The sequence below is a fragment of the Aplysia californica genome, unplaced genomic scaffold, assembly GCF_000002075.1.
Source record: "Aplysia californica isolate F4 #8 unplaced genomic scaffold, AplCal3.0 scaffold00198, whole genome shotgun sequence".
Taxonomy (NCBI): Eukaryota; Metazoa; Mollusca; class Gastropoda; order Aplysiida; family Aplysiidae; genus Aplysia; species Aplysia californica.
In genome coordinates, this window is record NW_004797468.1 from 884016 (window position 1) to 901337 (window position 17322).

The window sequence follows — 17322 nt, forward strand, 5'->3', positions numbered from 1 at the left end:
AATTGTTATTCGCGGGTTTTGGCCCCAAGAGTAGGGGGGTTTCAGGGGGGCTTGCCCCCCTCACTTAATAGAAATAGGAAGGGGGTTTCAGGGGCGCATGCCCCCCTGAATTTTACCATAATTTAATGTTTTGCAGTTGTTAGGTTTGATATCTTAGCTCACCGCGAATCAAACGTATAGATCTAGATCTAGATATAGGTCAGGCTCAAATTATAAGGGGGGGTGGGAACTACCGAAAAAGCACCTAGATCTAGACCATAGATCTAGAAGAACCTAGGTCTACCCTGAGCCAAGAGGGCGCTGAAACTCTCCGAAATCACAAAAGAGTTCCTTTACCGGGTCTGTATACTTTGTGACTTTGTTCCCGGTTACCGGGTCTGTTTACACTCCCTTATCAAAATGGGAGTGTATACAGACCAAGGAGTTTAGAACTAATGGAGCCTCCTCTCTCTCTTCGCAGCGCCACTAGCAGTACACCGCGGTGGGGATCAAATATGGCCGCCAACTGTGGTCTAAATCATGAACTGTGGTGTTTCTTTTTGTAGAATCTTATCAGGCTGGGCCACGTCGTGGGGGTGAGCGGGGTGGGGGAATGCACGCAACAAGAGGGGGTGGGGCTGGGATGAAAGAGAGGCAGGCCTTGGGAAGGGACAAAGGAGAATGGGAAAAATTAAATAAAAGAGAGACAGACAGACAGAGAGAGAAAGAGATTGTGATCAACTGACGGGCTGACGGATAATGACGTGACATGGAGAAAAAAATAATAAACTCTGTGTGTGATACAGGCTGTTCAATTCTTTAAGAGTTTTATGTTATAGTTTAAAAATCAAGAAGATCTGTAAAATAATGAAGAAAACTTGTCCGAGTAACATAAAATTATCAAACATACCAAATTATAAAGATAATCTTTCAAGATGCTAAAAGATTAAATCTAATTAAGACTAATTATGAGTTCAGAAGTGGATAAAAATATACTTTTAAACTGAATTTATTAAGATATGATTGCATGTTTCTAGGCATATGTGCCATAACAAACTCTATGTGTAAGGAATAGCAAACACAAAAGCGGGTCGATGCCAGCTTTATGGAGGTGTGATCGCATGCATGAGCGTGGATGACCTTTGAAGGGTTTGTTTGGTTTTTTTGTTCAGTAAAGTATGACATGGAGAGCAGCGTTCTTCGGCCCTTATAACTTACACTCCAGACGGGGGTCATTTGTCTTATGATAACTCTTGTGTAGTCAAATTTGTTGTTGCTTTGTTTGGTTTACTTTTTAACAGCAGAATCTTTTAAGTGAACGAGAATATAAATTGTGGGATCTTAGGTGAAGACTACAACAACAGAATTAAACTGAGTATAGTTAGATTCTATAAAACAAGATTCAAACTCTTATCCGCCCCACCCTACCCTCTCCCCTCATCTGATATGGTTTGGTGTTTCTTTAACATAGAAAATATTCATCATTATTGTTGTTCAGTATTGATTTCATTTTCTAATGGAGCCTCTAGATATCTGCATTTACATTAAATTTAGACAACAGTGGCATCTAATTTACACACACAATGGAAAGCAAATGTATAATATGTATACATACACACTCACACATAATAATTATTATTATATACACATAATAATTATAATTATATAAGAATAAGAATACTTTTAAAAAATCAAGTATCTCGGTCTTTCTGCTGGGGTGTTTTTTCCGTTTCAGCCTGGGTTGGCCTTGGCAGGTAGCGCCGGAGCCAGCCTTTTATGAATATTAATGATCTAAATTGTGTTGCTGGGGCATAAAAACACTTTCATTCAAATTTTTTTAAAAGGAAAAACTTACCTGTGAAAACTTCGGTCCACTGCAGCATCAAATCAGTTCTTACACTTAAATACAACACAGGTGCAAGGCATTTTTACTAATTGACTTGCCTAATCTCAAGGACCTCGGAATAAAACCTTCTTTCTTATCTAGATTTCATTGCGTGAGCGCAGCGCAGGTAGCCCACAGTTCCGCCGTGAGAGAGGGCTCCTATCAGGCGTGCGGTGCCGCCCACAGAGCATCCTCCATTACTTTTAATCTCCTTGATACAGACCCGGTAACCGAGAACAAAGTCACGAAGTATAGAGACCCGGTAGGGGAAATCTTTTGTGAATTCGGAAAGTTTCAGGGCCCTCTTGGCTCAGGGTAGACCAAGGTTCTTCTAGATCTATAAGTCTATGGCCTTGGTCTAGAATCCGTAAATCTTAATCTAGTTCTAGATCTAGTTTCGAGGCCTAAATCTAGATTCTAGATCTAGAATCTAGATCTAGATGAATGAAGATTGCAGATATCTTTTCGATGAACGATCGTTTTTACTTCATTTTGGAGTTGGAGGAATCACTAAAGACAGTTTGAAGAAAAGAACAATGTCATAATTTCAATCGTGCAGTCACCCTCTCTATTAGTATTTCTCTATAGGCCAGCTCTATTCGGACTCGAGTCCGAACGCTGACGACAATGACTACTTTTGTTTTTCTCTTTCAGCGGTTGCTTCCTCTGTTCTGGGGAAGCGGGTAAGGGGCAGTCACTGGAGAAAACAATTATATCCGAGCTTTGTTGATGATCCGTTCAAAACAAAAGTGGACAAATTTTTACTTTCACTCCCGCACACAAAAGCACTGCTTCAGGGGTCAAACTGCTGTACTGTTTGCTGCAGATCTCACATAAAGCCACTAAAACTGTCGCAAATCAATTATTTTCAGGAAAATTTCAAATTTAACTTCTGTAAAATATCAAATTATGCCCCCCTGTAACCCCCCAGATTTTCTTTTACCTCAGGGGGGCAGGCCCCCCTGGAAACCCCCAATTGGTCCAAAGCACGTCTATCTCGATTATGAACAATCAAATATTTCAAAAACTATTAATTTGCAACGGAAATGAAGTTGATATTCGTGTTCAGCGTATCAATATTTAGTAGAAAATGGACAACTGGTAGCTGAGTGTGAGACGGGAGTGAAAGTTAAAAAATACCCAAAAGTGGGCTAAAATTCAGACTTCCGGTCGAAAGTCTGTGCCTTTCCAATGCGGGACTTTATTTCAGCGCCTGTTCCTCCCTCTCTGTCAATTATACTCCCAAGATAGCAGAACGATTCGACGTTTTCTAGCGCATTTCCTTGTACTGTGACCTACTCCTTTCGTAGTGCGTCTATCCTTAGAACTTTCGACTTTCCGGGGTGGATCTTCAATCCAACATACTCTGATCTATAGGCTGTTTAAAGTCCAACTGTGTCCATGGGGTCCACTGTAGGCCATTTCTGTGTCCTCTGGTGGTTTCCCTCATCAGCCAGTCGATTGCCAAGATAAAGAGGAAGGTGATAGTAAACATCCCTGTCTCACACCAGTCTTGATGTCAAAGCTGTCAGTGAGCTGGCCATCATGTATAACCCTGTAATTTGTCCCTTCGTACATGCTCCCTGTGAGGTTAACCATTACCAACTTCTGTGAGGTTCCGTGATGTCTCAGTATCTTCCACCGTGTTGCTCGATCTATGCTGTCGAAGGCCTTCCAGAAAGTTGACGATCAAATGGGAGCTCCACTGAAAGAACTGTTCCACTATGATCTTCAGTGTAGCAGTCTGGTGCGTGGTTGACCGATTTTTTCGAAAACCAGCCTGTTCATTCCGAAGTCTTGGATCCGTTGCAGACTTGATTCTCTCCAGAATTATTCTGTTGAAGACCTTTCCTGGTATTGAGAGAAGAGTGATTCCTCGGTAGTTGTTGCAGTTTCTGAGATCCCCCTTTTTTAGGTAGTTTCACAGGGTGTCCTTCTTTCCAATCCTTTGGGAACTTGCTCTCATTCCAGATCCTTGGGAGAAGGGGGTCTTCCATCATATTGGCATCTGTTTTTAGGGCCTCAGGTGGAATCTGATCGGGACCGGCCGCTTTACCGTTGTTCAGCTTCTTAGTGGCATCCAGAATCTCATTTCCATGGGGCATCACAGCAGATTGGTAGCTCATTTCTTGCTGGCAGGATGTTTGGCGAGTTATTTGGTGGTGGTCTGTTCCGGAGACTTTTGAAATGCTCTACCCATCGTCTGGACTGAGTTTCCGTTCCAAAAATGTTTTTTCCCTCGTGGTCCTTTACTGTTACTTCTGGTTTCCCGTATTTTCCCGAAAGAGTCTTTGTAGTTAGTCTGGTAAAGGATTCGCATCCTCCTGCAGCTGCCTCCTCTGCCCTCACTGCAAGCCTGTTCATAAATTCCTCCTTGTCTTTTGTTAATGATCTCTTTACATCTTTAGCTGTTGTCCTGTACTGCTCCAATGTGTCCGCTTTTGATCCCCTTGTTCTACTTGCATTTGTCTCTGCTTTCAATTGTCTTCTAATGCTAATCAAATCCAATGACTGTTGGCTAATCCATTCCTTATGCTCCCATTTTTTCTCGCCGAGTATTTCTTGACATGTTGAAGTAAAGACTTCTTTGACCTTGGTCCGGTGCATCTCCACCTCCATGTCCTCCTCACCAAGATCCGCCAAGGGTTGAAATCTGTTCCTCAACTGCAGTTGAAACTTCTGTTTCTTGTGTTCATCTAAAAGTCTTACTTGGAACTTCCAGGTTTGGAGGTCCATCAAAACGATTGAATCTCATAGGTAGATGAGAAAACAGACAGGCCTGTCCTTTTGCAGGATTTCAAAGAAGAAAGAAGCTTTTTGTTGTCTTAAATGATAGTGGCAGTGATCTACGTGTGTGTTGATACTACTATGTTATTTGATAGCACTACCGTATGACTTGTTGCAGTGTACAAAAGGTGCAGCACTACCGTATGACTTCTTGCGATGTACAAAAGGTGCAGCACTACCGTATGACTTCTTGCGATGTACAAAAGGTGCAGCACTACCGTATGACTTCTTGCGATGTACAAAAGGTGCAGCACTACCGTATGACTTCTTGCGATGTACAAAAGGTGCAGCACTACCGTATGACTTGTTGCGATGTACAAAAGGTGCAGCACTACCGTATGACTTCTTGCAGTGTACAAAAGGCGCAGCACCATTCGAAAAATGCTGTTAATGAAAAGTGACAAAAGATGAAAACCTCAAACTATGCTTCTCCATTACACCCATTGCCGCTACCCATAAAGCAAAGGCCACAACTCTTGTGCTTACAAAAGCAAGAGATCCAAGTTTTCCCCTGTTCAGTCAACAGTCCCAACGTAACTCATTGTGACCCCTGCTGATTTCCTATTCTGGAAGATAAAAGTTTGCTGGATGAAAGTTGGAACACATTCAGGACCTGGCAAAAGCTGTCTATTTAGAGCTGTGAAGCAGAAGCTGGCTGCTGCTGTGCTTTCCAGAAGTGGTTAAGGGGGCTGGAATCCAGCATAGATAGTCGAGAATTTCAAAGGACTAAAAATATCAGGCCCTTAGCATTTATTAAAGTTTCTGAGATTTTTCACAACTTCCATTAATTTTTTATGCACTCTGGAAAGCTGAAGTCAGTGGTCAGAGCTCGAATAAGATGCTGTTATCCTGACTAAAATTGAATGTGATAGGTTGTATCAAATTTTGAGACTGAAATTACATTTTTCGTGCTGTTTCAAGTAGGCTTGGGGTTCCAACAGAAGTGGTGAAAATAAATGTTTCTTATTTTATTTATATAGGTTTTCTTTCCTTTTCTAATGCACTGTTCTTTTCTTTCTTTTCCAGCTGCTCTTCTTGTGGACAAGGCAATGGAGCTCAAGTACATTGGTGGTGTGTTTGGAGGAAACATTAAACCACTTCCTTTCTTATGCCTGCTGCTCAAAATGCTTCAGATACAACCTGAGAAAGACATAGTTGTGGAGTTTATAAAGAATGAAGACTTCAAGTAAGTTTTTTCTGTTATGTGCCTGTGGGGGGAGTCACAATTTAGCTGGCCCATGGGTTAAAGGAAAAAAGATACACTTCATTCTTTGAATGTTAAACTCTACTTTGTGCTGCTGCTGCTTGCATGAGCCTGCTCTCTGGTGAAAGCAATATCGTCACAAGACCTGTAATTTTGTTGTTGTTGAGAACTTGTGGCTGGCCCTAGTCTTTTTATTTGAAGGACAACCTAAACTTTGTGCAGGGTCATTCTTTTAGAAAAATTGTAAATAATGATGCAATTTTACCTTCGTGTTTGACGTGTTTTGTTTTTTTAAGTCAGCAGCTGATGGTTGGAGAAAATTGACATGTGGCTTTGATTTAAAGTATTATTAAAGCTATTTCCTTGAACGGATGTCTATATTATAGACTGTAGGTGAGTTAACAGTGTCACAGCTATGTATGTGTAGGATATATTTTTGTGAAGAAAACTTGTTATTGTCTTTGTTGTATTCTTATTTGATTTCTTTGATGATTCACAGGTATGTGAGAGCATTGGGGGCCACATATATGAGGCTGACTGGAACCTCCGTTGATTGTTACAAGTACCTGGAGCCTTTGTATTACGACTACAGAAAACTGAAAAGGATGGACAGAAATGGAGGTAGATAGTTGGCGGATGCTCTGATGTGGTTTGCTCCTTCTTTTCTATCAAACATCTATTGTTCCTTTCTCTCGTCCTTTTTTTTTAGGTGTGTTACTCAATAGTAACCCCTCTAATCTTTAGGACTTTTATGACCTAACTGGGGTGCAAGTTCCGTAAAACTGGTACTTAAAATAAACCAAAACTTGCATCTTGAATTTTCCTCCTCATTTACCATACACTTTTCATTATTTCTTGAAACCTCGAGCATGCTTTGTTTAATTTGATACTTACATTTTCACAATTTCAAGAAAGCTGTTTAGAAGTGACACCTAGCTCTGTCAAACTGAGCGTGAGGAAATAATTTTTGAGCTCTTGATCCCATGTAAAGAGGTTGACTGCATGGAAAATTTACAAAAAGTGATTGTTTTCAATCATCTGAAAGTATAATAACCAACACGCCAAAGCAAGGAGTCCTCTTTTTTTTTTTTTTTTTTTTTACACATTTCCGAATTGTGGTACTATTTTTACATCGACTTGAAACTTACAGAAGAGTATCCCACATTCATTGAGATATGGTCGTCTGCATTTTTCATTTTAGCAAATAACAGTCAAAATGAAATGATTTACGCAGAATATGTTTTTCACTTTTATCTCTTGTATTTTTTCTCCAGCGTTCCATGTCGTTCATATGGATGAGTACATAGATGAACTGCTGAGAGAAGAAAGAATATGTGACATCATCTTGCCAAGAGTACAGGTATTGTTCAAGTGATTGGACTCCTCAAGTTCTATTTTTATTTTTTTTATAATATAATTCAAGGTTCTCAGGATCAGTAGCTCAGAGAATGTAAGGGGCTCTCGTGGCCTAGAGGTTAAGGTGTTGGCCTCTCATTCAAAGGTCCCGGGTTCGAATCCGGGTAGCGACTGAAAAATTTTCTTCTCTGAAATTGTCTCCTTTCACCTCCTTTCCTGCTCTCTAGCAATGTTCTGTTGTCTGCTTTCATTTCCACTTTCTGCCCCCACCCCCTCACCTCCTTTGCCCCTTCCTCTGTGCTCCTGACTCTTTCTGCAGCCTTTCTACAGCTACTCCTTCGCTTCGTCTTACTGCTGTCTTTCTGCCACACCCCTGATCTTCTGGTAGGAAAGATCTACACCTAGCCTTCTTGGACAAGGGCAAAAAATCTCGGAGGGCCCGTGTGCAAGTTGCACACGTTAAAGATCCCTTGGTGGTCTAAAATCGATAAGAGTAGGCTTCGGCCGCCACCCAGGCAAAATTCAAAATTTCCTACCAGCTGAAAATATTAGGTGTGTCCCGCCCGCTCATATGACCTTATGCAGTTGCGAGCGCCGTAAAACACTTTGCAAACACAAACCAGAGAGTTCTGCAGAACTACAGGACATGGGATGACAGCTCAGCTATGCTCTTCCTGAGTTTTGGTTCAAGAGAGCTGTGATAGTTGTGCTCCCTTTCTGCTAGCTTATTGTAGTTCTGATTGTAATATTTCTTCACCTTTGTTAGTTTGGTCAAAGTTTTACAGCATTGACAACTGCATAAGATCAGATGAGCATGCAGGATACAAGTTGGTTGCTTTCACTGTAGTTCTCAGCTCAGCTTTGTTCAGTAGTCTCCGCCTAAATGCACGCCATACAAAAGCACACTCCGCTCAAATGCACGCCTTCGTCATCTGACGGGTTTTTTTACTATATAATTTAGACGTACAAACGCACGGTCACTCCCTCTAAACACACGCTCTGATCAGCGAAACACACGGACAGGTACAGCTTGACAAAGAGACAATGTCACTACAATCTGCACGGCTCGCATATGACAAGCCTAGAAAACCGAATATTTGGTGAGAATGTTCCACGCGTCGAACAAAGAGAGCGATGGACAGTGACAGTGTTTGCACACCCAACTTTCCACTGGCACATAGGTCTAGGAATGTCAGTGAAGAAATGTTGGGGGGGGGTTTGGAGGACTGAAATGTTTTTTGACTGGTCATTGGAAATGCGTCTTTGAGAGAAGGTTTCTGACTGGTGTTTGGGTGACTGCATGTAATGTTCGCACATGAATGCTGTAATACATTACAGATCGGCCTCGATAGGATTAAAGATTAGTCAAGTAAGCCAAACCAGGGGTGTTGCGAGCTGCGTAAAACCTGTACTAAAACAAAGAACTATAAAAAAACAAGCCTAATCAGCTGCGCCGCAAGAACTTATGAAGTACTCGTTCAACGAATCACAACTAGAGAAACGTTTCTCTAAATGTAGAGATCTATAATTCTGTCGTCCATGAATTTACGGTCGGGGGTGGTCGCTTGGAAAGAAACGTGGCTTGGCCGTCATCTCTATGACTATCACCAACTATTTCCTCTTAGGCTAACTGTTCCCGCCATTTTATGGTGCTTATCATTATATTGAGTCTGTCTTTTTGCCCCCACCCCATTCAACGCCTTTGTCGGGGAATCCTTCACAAAACAGTCACGTGTCTTCGCATTATGGACCCGAAGTGACCCCCCCCAAGGGAGGTCACTAAAATATCAAGGCAACGAGATGACTGCGTCCCTTCCTCCCTTTGCAAAGTTTCCTGTCAACGCACACTCCGTATAAACACACGCAAAGGAGCCCTCCCGAGCACCGTGCGTTTAGGCGGAGACTACTGTTTTATTTTATATGTCTTCATCGGAGTTCTCATTCCTGTCCTCATTTTTTGTCCTAACATTTACACAGTTTTCAGAACTCCTTTTTTCTTGTCCCTGTTGCCTTAATCTGTCTTATTTCTACGAGCAGATATGCTCAAAGCAGAAAAGTGAAATATCCTGGCATCACCACTAAACAATAAACTGAATCCAAGTGTATTTAGATATCTTTCCATCCCTAAGTGTTTTTCAAGAGAATTAAAAGTATATGACTATTAAGGTTGTGCAAGGTCCCGGGTTCGAATCCGGGTACCGACCGAACAATATTCTTCTCTAAAATTGTCTCCTTTCACCTCCTTTCCTGCTTTCTAGCAATGTTCTGTTGTCTGCTTTCATTTCCACTTTCTGCCCCCACCCCCCTCACCTCCTTTGCCCCCTCCTCTGGGCTCCTGGCTCTTTCTGCAGCCTTTCTACTGCTACTCCTTGGCTCCTCCTTACAGCTGTCTTTCTGTCACTCCCCTGATCTTCTGGTAGGAAAGATCTACACCTAGCCTTCTCGGACAAGGGCGAAAAATCTCGGAGGGCCCGTGTGCAAGTTGCACACGTTAAAGATCCCTTGGTGGTCTAAAATCGATAAGAGTAGGCTTCGGCCGCCACCTGCACAAAATTCAAAATTTCCTACCAACTGAAAATATTAGGTGTGTCCCGCCCGCCCGCGCACTCATATGACCTTATGCAGTTGCGAGCACCGTAAAACACTTATAAAAACAAACAATAAGGTTGTGCCAGAATAGACATTTGTTATGTGTACACTTTAATTCATTCCCGAAAAGAAGAAAAAACTGCTAGTGCCCAAAATTGTACGGAGCACAGTAAATGTCTTCCGCTGGTGCACCCAGTGGCCAGACACTTTTTATTGAGTTTTAAAGGTTTGGGGGGGGGGGGGGGGGTTATTGTTTGTTTTGCGTTTTTTTGGTTGGGGGGGGGTTTCAGTGATGTAAAAATTGTCTTGGTAATCTGAGAAGAAATGGGTTCATAGTTGCCAAGATAGCGTTTATCCCATTTGTTGTGATTTCAGCTGTAGACAAGCCAGTGGGTCAGACTTGAGCGCTCAAACCCTCTCAGCAGTTTACATTGAATAAAATCACTCTGGCCGGTATCTTTTTCTCACTAAAGTGAACTGGTATGACAAACAATAATGTTACTTTAATGCCTCATTCTTTTTTTTTACCCCCTTAAACCTTTTCTCCCAGACTTTGATTTGGTCAGTTATACAGTAGTCTCCGCCTAAGATCCCGGTGCTCGGGAGCTAGGATAATGCGGGATCTAAGTTGACGAATCCAGGGAAGAATCTACGTTGACCCATGTTAAGGCTCACAACCGGTAAAATGGGCTCCCTCCACTCTAAAATGAACTGACATGACCCCTGGATGGGTATATGACAAATAGTGAGCAAAGAGGAGTCACCTTGATGACCAATCATCGTGGCATGAGGCATGCCAATTAGACTTTTTATCCTAACGTAAGTCTCAGTCTCAAGATCTACGCTTATCCTATTGCCCCTCCTCTTTACCTTTCCAAAATGTATAGCTCTCGGTCTCTGACTGCGCTCACATGCCGTTGTCACAACGCGCTATTACGTTGTGACCACACCAATTAATATTCAGTTTGTCTCACAACTTCGGGAATAGAGAAAACTGCTACAATGGTCGGGGAAGAGTTCACGATTCGATGCGATCCCGTTGGAGCGAACTAGTAGGCCCTACCCACCCAGCGACGTGACGTAAGTTTAGGTGGAGAGCTCAGATGCGAGTGCGATGTGTGGGGAAATCAAAAGCATTGGTCAGTTCACGGTTCACACCTGTCTAGGCCAAACATTGTACAGTTCACACCTGTCTAGGCCAAACATTGTACAGTTCACACCTGTCTAGGCCAAACATTGTACTCTTTCGTCGAGCTTTACAACGCTTATGTGATCATATTCACGAGTTGCTGGTCTTTGACGCAATGGGTAGTTCATTGATCTCAACTTTTCACTCTTGGTTGATCGGCTGTGCCCATCAGGGTTTTTGTTCCGTGAATTGTTATCTGAAATGCGGGATCTTAGCCGAATGTAGATCTTCCGAGTGAATCAGAGCAGGATCTTAGGGGTGACTTTTGTATAGTAAAAATTATATTTTCTTAAAACAGCGGGATCTTAAGCGAACCGGTATCGTAAGCAGTGGGATCTTAGGCGGAGACTACTATATATATACACAGGCACAAATGCCTATTATATCCACACCTATATGGTACCGTAATTCCTAGTAGTTTGAGATTCTTTTGTGTTGGTTGTGCTGACGTCTCACTCATGCTTTTGTTCCCAGAAACGTTACGTGCTTGAGGAGACGAATGTTCTGGAGCCTCGGGTGAGTGCTGTGGAGGAAGACATTGAAGAAGGCGAGTCAGAGGAGGAAGAAGAGATTGTCAAGGTGGGTTCTTTCTCAAATTACATTTGTGAATGTGTTGAATATAGGTGAGGCAGAAGCATGGTGTAGGAAATATTGTGTGGGTGGCCAAAGTTTGGGAGTTGAAGAAACATGGAAATCTCCAGGTTTTTATTTTTGTTGTTTAACAGTTTGTGTCTCTCATTTGTGACGTGATGGTAGCTTTTCACTTGGCTCACAGTTTGCAACTTCATGAATTTGTGGCGTCATTGGACGTCATTTTTGTTAATACCAATTGTAATACAACACGATATTTTTATTTCAAAATTCATGGACATGATTTTTGACTCCTTGGTCTATTTGCATTCTCTGTGTTATAGTTAGTAAATGCACTCATAGACCCTTGCTAAGTAGCAGTCTGGGTATCTGGCAATGGCTTGGTATTTTTCATGTTTGTACTTTTGGCCATAAATTTTAATTTCTTCCATTTGGCTTTCAGTTTGTTTCAAGCTAAATGTATTTGTCCTTTGTCTAGGAGGTGAAAAAAGCTCCATCACCTGAGCGCAAGGTCCACAAAGAGAAGCCACGAAGGTCACCATCACCACACAGACGGAGAAGCAGTCCTAACAGAAGAAGGTGATTTTTTCAAAGTTTTTTTCTCTCTTTTGTTTGTGTTTCAAACAGTTTTTGTGTTACAGTGTCCAAGGCAAAGTACAGACCACGCAGCGAGTCATCCTAGTTGTAGGCATTGTTTGATGCTAGAGTTCCATAGGAAAAAGAGGTTGACAGTAAGGCCTTGGAATTTCCATAAAAGTTCCCACGCCCTTGGAAAAACCAGGGTCTCACAAAGCTTGATAAATTTGTCCCTAAAAATATTTTTGTTCTCCAAATATGAAAATAGTCTTATGAAGAAAAGTTAATTTACCTGTTGTGGGGGATTTTGTAGTATTGATGGCAAAGATCAAATGAATGTCTTCTGTCTCAGCAAATGTCTGGACAAGTAGGATTTTGATTGGTGAACTAGGAATTTGAAAATGCTTACTCGTTCACCTTCTGATTGACCGGTTGACTAAAATAGTTTTACTGTGCCAATGAAAGAAATAGCATTAGCTATGGAAACTGAATCTCCAAAAGCCTTATTCTTTGGTGTCCTTTATTATGGTAGAGAGTAGCGTTGTTCATTCAGGTGGTCTTGGTAAAGCAGGTAGCATGCAGTTTGAAGGTCTTGGCTTTGAGTTCTGACCATTGAAGGCATGACATTGTGTGCTCAACAAAACATCTGCCCCCTTTTCCCTGCAGTCCTTCCTGTTGTAAATATGTAAACCTGGCAGTCAGCAACAGTGTAATGTTTTATTGTAGTGGTATGCTTCTAGCAGTATCGCGCAGTGTCTGTCTTCAAATAGAATTTCTGGCTGGCAAAGAGTTCCTATATTGTGAAGTTGTGTGAGTCTTGTATCAGTATGGAAACAGTGCAATAAAATCTCATAAATTCCGTTTAGTAATTAATAATAATAATATAGATCATTTCTATAGCGCCCGTGTGAACACAGCTCTAGGTGCTTTACATAAATGTATGTACGAACAATACATATATTTACACTCACACACACACACACACTCACGCTCACATGTGCGCACACATGCACGCCAAACACACGCGCACGCACACACACAAACCCATACACACACACGCATTTATTTGCTTATCTCATGGGCATGCTTACACATTGTTATGAAATGAGATTTGTTTTGTTGTCGTTTTTTTTCTGCACAATGAAATAACATTTTCTTTGTTTGTTGTTTTTATCAGAGATTCTCATCGTCATCACAGTCCTAGCAAACGAAGGTCACGGTCAAGGGACAGAGCCGATAAAAGACACAGATCACCTGGTTCGTACTTTGACTATTTCCTGGTGGGAGGAGCAGTCTATAAAATAAGAGAGGCTGTGGTTGAATATGTATGGTTTTCTTTTGTGAAAATGATTTCTTTTTTGTCTCTGTCTCAGTTGTTGAAAACTAATTTTTGGTGCCTCAGCTTTGGGAGCTTTCATATTTTGGCCCGACTCAAAATGGCTACTTGTTATTTCTGGGTAGTGGGCATATGTCCGATTTGTCAGCACGATTTTTAAAAATGCAGGCCCATGTTTGCCAGCAGGAGACTGGAGATTTCCAGTTGTTATTTTCTTATTCACAGAACGTCGGTACAAAGAGGATGATCGGCACAAACATAGCAGCAAGAAGAGCAGGCACGACCGAGACGACGACCGCCATCGTGACCGGCACAGTGAGCGAGACCGTCACCATAGAGACAAGGGAGACAAGGAGCATCGTCGTCATAGAGATGAGAAGAAAGGGCGTGGTCGGGAGGAGAAAAGTTCCAAGAGCTCTAGCACAACGGACCAGGAGATCAAAGAGGCTAATGAGATGCGGGCTAGGCTAGGTCTTCCCCCTCTGAAACCTTAGAGCTTTCTGTAGACTGATAGACTAATATTGGTGGAGTTGGTTTTGTTTTGTTTGTTTGTTGTTGTTTTTTTTAGAGGGGGGGGGATATAACTGTTTTATGGAAATTCTCCGCCATGTTCATATCGTGGAGTTTTGTTTACATGAGAACTGTTGGCCTGTTCTAAGTCTTTGGTGTACTTTCGTACTGATTTTTGAGAGCGATAAGTGTTCGGATCCCAGACAGTATCTTGACTTTTTCTTGGGGTTAGAACTTGGTACTACTCATTTCTGGCATGTTCATTTGGAATTGATTGATGTCCTGTTTGACTCCCAAGTGTTTTACTCCCTAGCTCGGAAGTATGGGGGTGTGGCGGCCGAATGTCAGTTTTTACTTATGTACATAGTTTGTAATGTTTATTAAATGCATTGAAAGCTATGTTTTGTTTTCCTTTTTGTTTTTCCTATTATTTAAGTCATCTGCAATAACGACCATGGACAGCGAGTTATTTTATAATGTCAAAGGGAGAGAAGTGAAGGTGAACGGTACAGACAAGAGATGGGGGAAAGATTTCCTACTATCAAAGGGAGAGAAGTGAAGGTGAACGGTACAGACAAGAGATTGGGGAAAGATTTCCTACTATCAAAGGGAGAGAAGTGAAGGTGAACAGTACAGACAAGAGATGGGGGAAAGATTTCCTACTATCAAAGGGAGAGAAGTGAAGGTGAACGGTACAGACAAGAGATGGGGGAAAGATTTTCTACTATCAAAGGGAGAGAAGTGAAGGTGAACGGTACAGACAAGAGATGGGGGAAAGATTTCCTACTATCAAAGGGAGAGAAGTGAAGGTGAACGGTACAGACAAGAGATGGGGGAAAGATTTCCTACTATCAAAGGGAGAGAAGTGAAGGTGAACGGTACAGACAAGAGATGGGGGAAAGATTTCCTACTATCAAAGGGAGAGAAGTGAAGGTGAACGGTACAGACAAGAGATGGGGGAAAGATTTCCTACTATCAAAGGGAGAGAAGTGAAGGTGAACGGTACAGACAAGAGATGGGGGAAAGATTTCCTACTATCAAAGGGAGAGAAGTGAAGGTGAACGGTACAGACAAGAGATGGGGGAAAGCAGCAGGGAAAAGGATCGATAATTTTGATGTTATAGTCAACCTTTTTCAACTCTTGTAGGTTCTTGCACCTGGTCGGGTATAATGGAACTGCTGCCTCGCCAAGATTGAAAATTAATCCCAATCTTTTGAGGACGAATTATGTGTCTGAAAGACGGGATGTGGTTGCCTATGATTCCAGAGACACGATGCTCTGCATGAAAGTAGACTTGTTTTTTTGTAAAGTGTTACGGCGCTCGCAACTGCATAAGGAAGCAGACTTGTCCAAAGAATTGGTGGTTTGGGCGAGGAAAAAATCTACACCAGCATTATCCCAGAATGCTAGAAATCTGGGAGAGTTGATAGAGAATGCAAAAGAAATTTTACTCTGAAGAAATTGTTGGTTAAGAGCTGGAAAGACATTTCTTCCAGTTTTTAAATCATCATTCATCCTTATCACAAAATGTAATCAGACATTGTAGGTCCACATCAAGAGCGTGTTTTAAATGTCTTTATCTTATCAGGGAACACAGAATACCCTGCCATAAGAACTCTTTTGGTTGACTAGACAGAGCACGCATGTAGAATGCACAAATATGGTTGCCTAACATTTTTAGAATGTCAAACCATTTTCTTCCTTGTCCAAAAGTCTGTCAACTCAAGCAGGCGAGATGCTCTCATTTGTAGCGACACTACATGTACTCATGAGGGTTTTTCCTCTAGGACAGATTTTCCTTCCTCGTAGGTTTGAGTTTGACGAGCACAGGGACAAAAATACGGTAGTTTCTCTGAAAAGTGATTTGGTAGGGCTGTTTTGTTTTTGTTTGTTGTCATCTCCGAAGTCTGATACACTCACTCACCAGGCCATGTCTGATACACTCACTCACCACATGCCTGATACACTCACTCACCAGGCCATGCCTGATACACTCACTCACCAGGCCATGTCTGATACACTCACTCACCAGGCCATGTCTGATACACTCACTCACCAGGCCATGCCTGATACACTCACTCACCAGGCCATGCCTGATACACTCACTCACCAGGCCATGCCTGATACACTCACTCACCAGGCCATGCCTGATACACTCACTCACCAGGCCATGCCTGATACACTCACTCACCAGGCCATGTCTGATACACTCACTCACCAGGCCATGCCTGATACACTCACTCACCAGGCCATGCCTGATACACTCACTCACCAGGCCATGCCTGATACACTCACTCACCAGGCCATGTCTGATACACTCACTCACCAGGCCATGTCTGATACACTCACTCACCAGGCCATGTCTGATGAGGGCAACAGTACTAAGTGCAGGCCATCTGGTGAGGCTGTGTGGTTGCCTGCTCTCCCAAGTGGTATTTTGATTCACTTCCCATAGTGAGTGACTGGCTCTCTCTGCCATGACTTGATTTCTCTTTACTGTGAAAAGATGACAGGAATGTCTCTTTTTTGTTTGTTTAGTATAGGGTTTTACGGCGCTCGCAACTGCATAAGGTCATATGAGCGCGCGGGACACACCTAATACTTTTTCGTTGGTAGGAAAGTTTGAATTTTGCCCGGGTGGCGGCCGAAGCCTACTCTTATCGATTTTAAACCACCAAGGGATCTTTAACGTGCGCAACTTGCACACAGGCCCTCCGAGATTTTTCGCCCTTGTCCGAGAAGGCTAGGAATGTCTCTACAGTAGTAGTAGTATAGTGTAAAGCGCATAGAGCCTGCTGTTGAGCGGGGATATGCGGTATACAAATGCTATTTATTTGTAGTTGTAGTAGTAAGAGTGCAACTGAAAAAAGTTCAATAGTTCCCAAATTTGAAATAACCCATTGATCTTGGTTTCTGCAGGGGAGATAAAAGCTATTTGAAAGAATAAATAACATTTTAAAAAGAATAAAGTGCTCCATGTAGTCTACTTGGAAGCTGATAATCATGCACGTACAGATGAGTTGAAATTGTCCAAGACGGTCGCGCATTGTCAAGGAGAAACAGTAGTTGTCTCATCGTATAAAAGTCAAACATGGTAAGTGGTCGTTTGTACATGTGCTTGTCTTGCTGGACAGTGGTCGTTTGTACATGTGCTTGTGTTGCTGGACCGTGGTCGTTTGTACATGTGCTTGTCTTGCTGGACAGTGGTCGTTTGTACATGTGCTTGTGTTGCTGGACAGTGGTCGTTTGTACATGTGCTTGTCTTGCTGGACAGTGGTCGTTTGTACATGTGCTTGTCTTGCTGGACAGTGGTCGTTAG

The 17322-nt window shown here is 42.3% G+C and overlaps 1 protein-coding gene across 1 annotated transcript in view; it reads left to right on the plus strand.

The window, feature by feature from the left end:
* LOC101861508 (pre-mRNA-splicing factor 38A) overlaps positions 1-14401 on the plus strand; it is a 15673-nt gene extending 1272 nt beyond the window's left edge. Inside the window, exons 2-8 of the mRNA XM_005098964.3 lie at positions 5678-5837; positions 6355-6476; positions 7130-7215; positions 11464-11568; positions 12059-12159; positions 13334-13413; positions 13718-14401. Coding sequence (XP_005099021.1) covers positions 5678-5837; positions 6355-6476; positions 7130-7215; positions 11464-11568; positions 12059-12159; positions 13334-13413; positions 13718-13986 — 923 coding nt within the window. The 3' untranslated portion in view covers positions 13987-14401. The remainder of the gene's footprint in view (positions 1-5677; positions 5838-6354; positions 6477-7129; positions 7216-11463; positions 11569-12058; positions 12160-13333; positions 13414-13717) is intronic.
* Positions 14402-17322: the final 2921 nt, after the last annotated feature.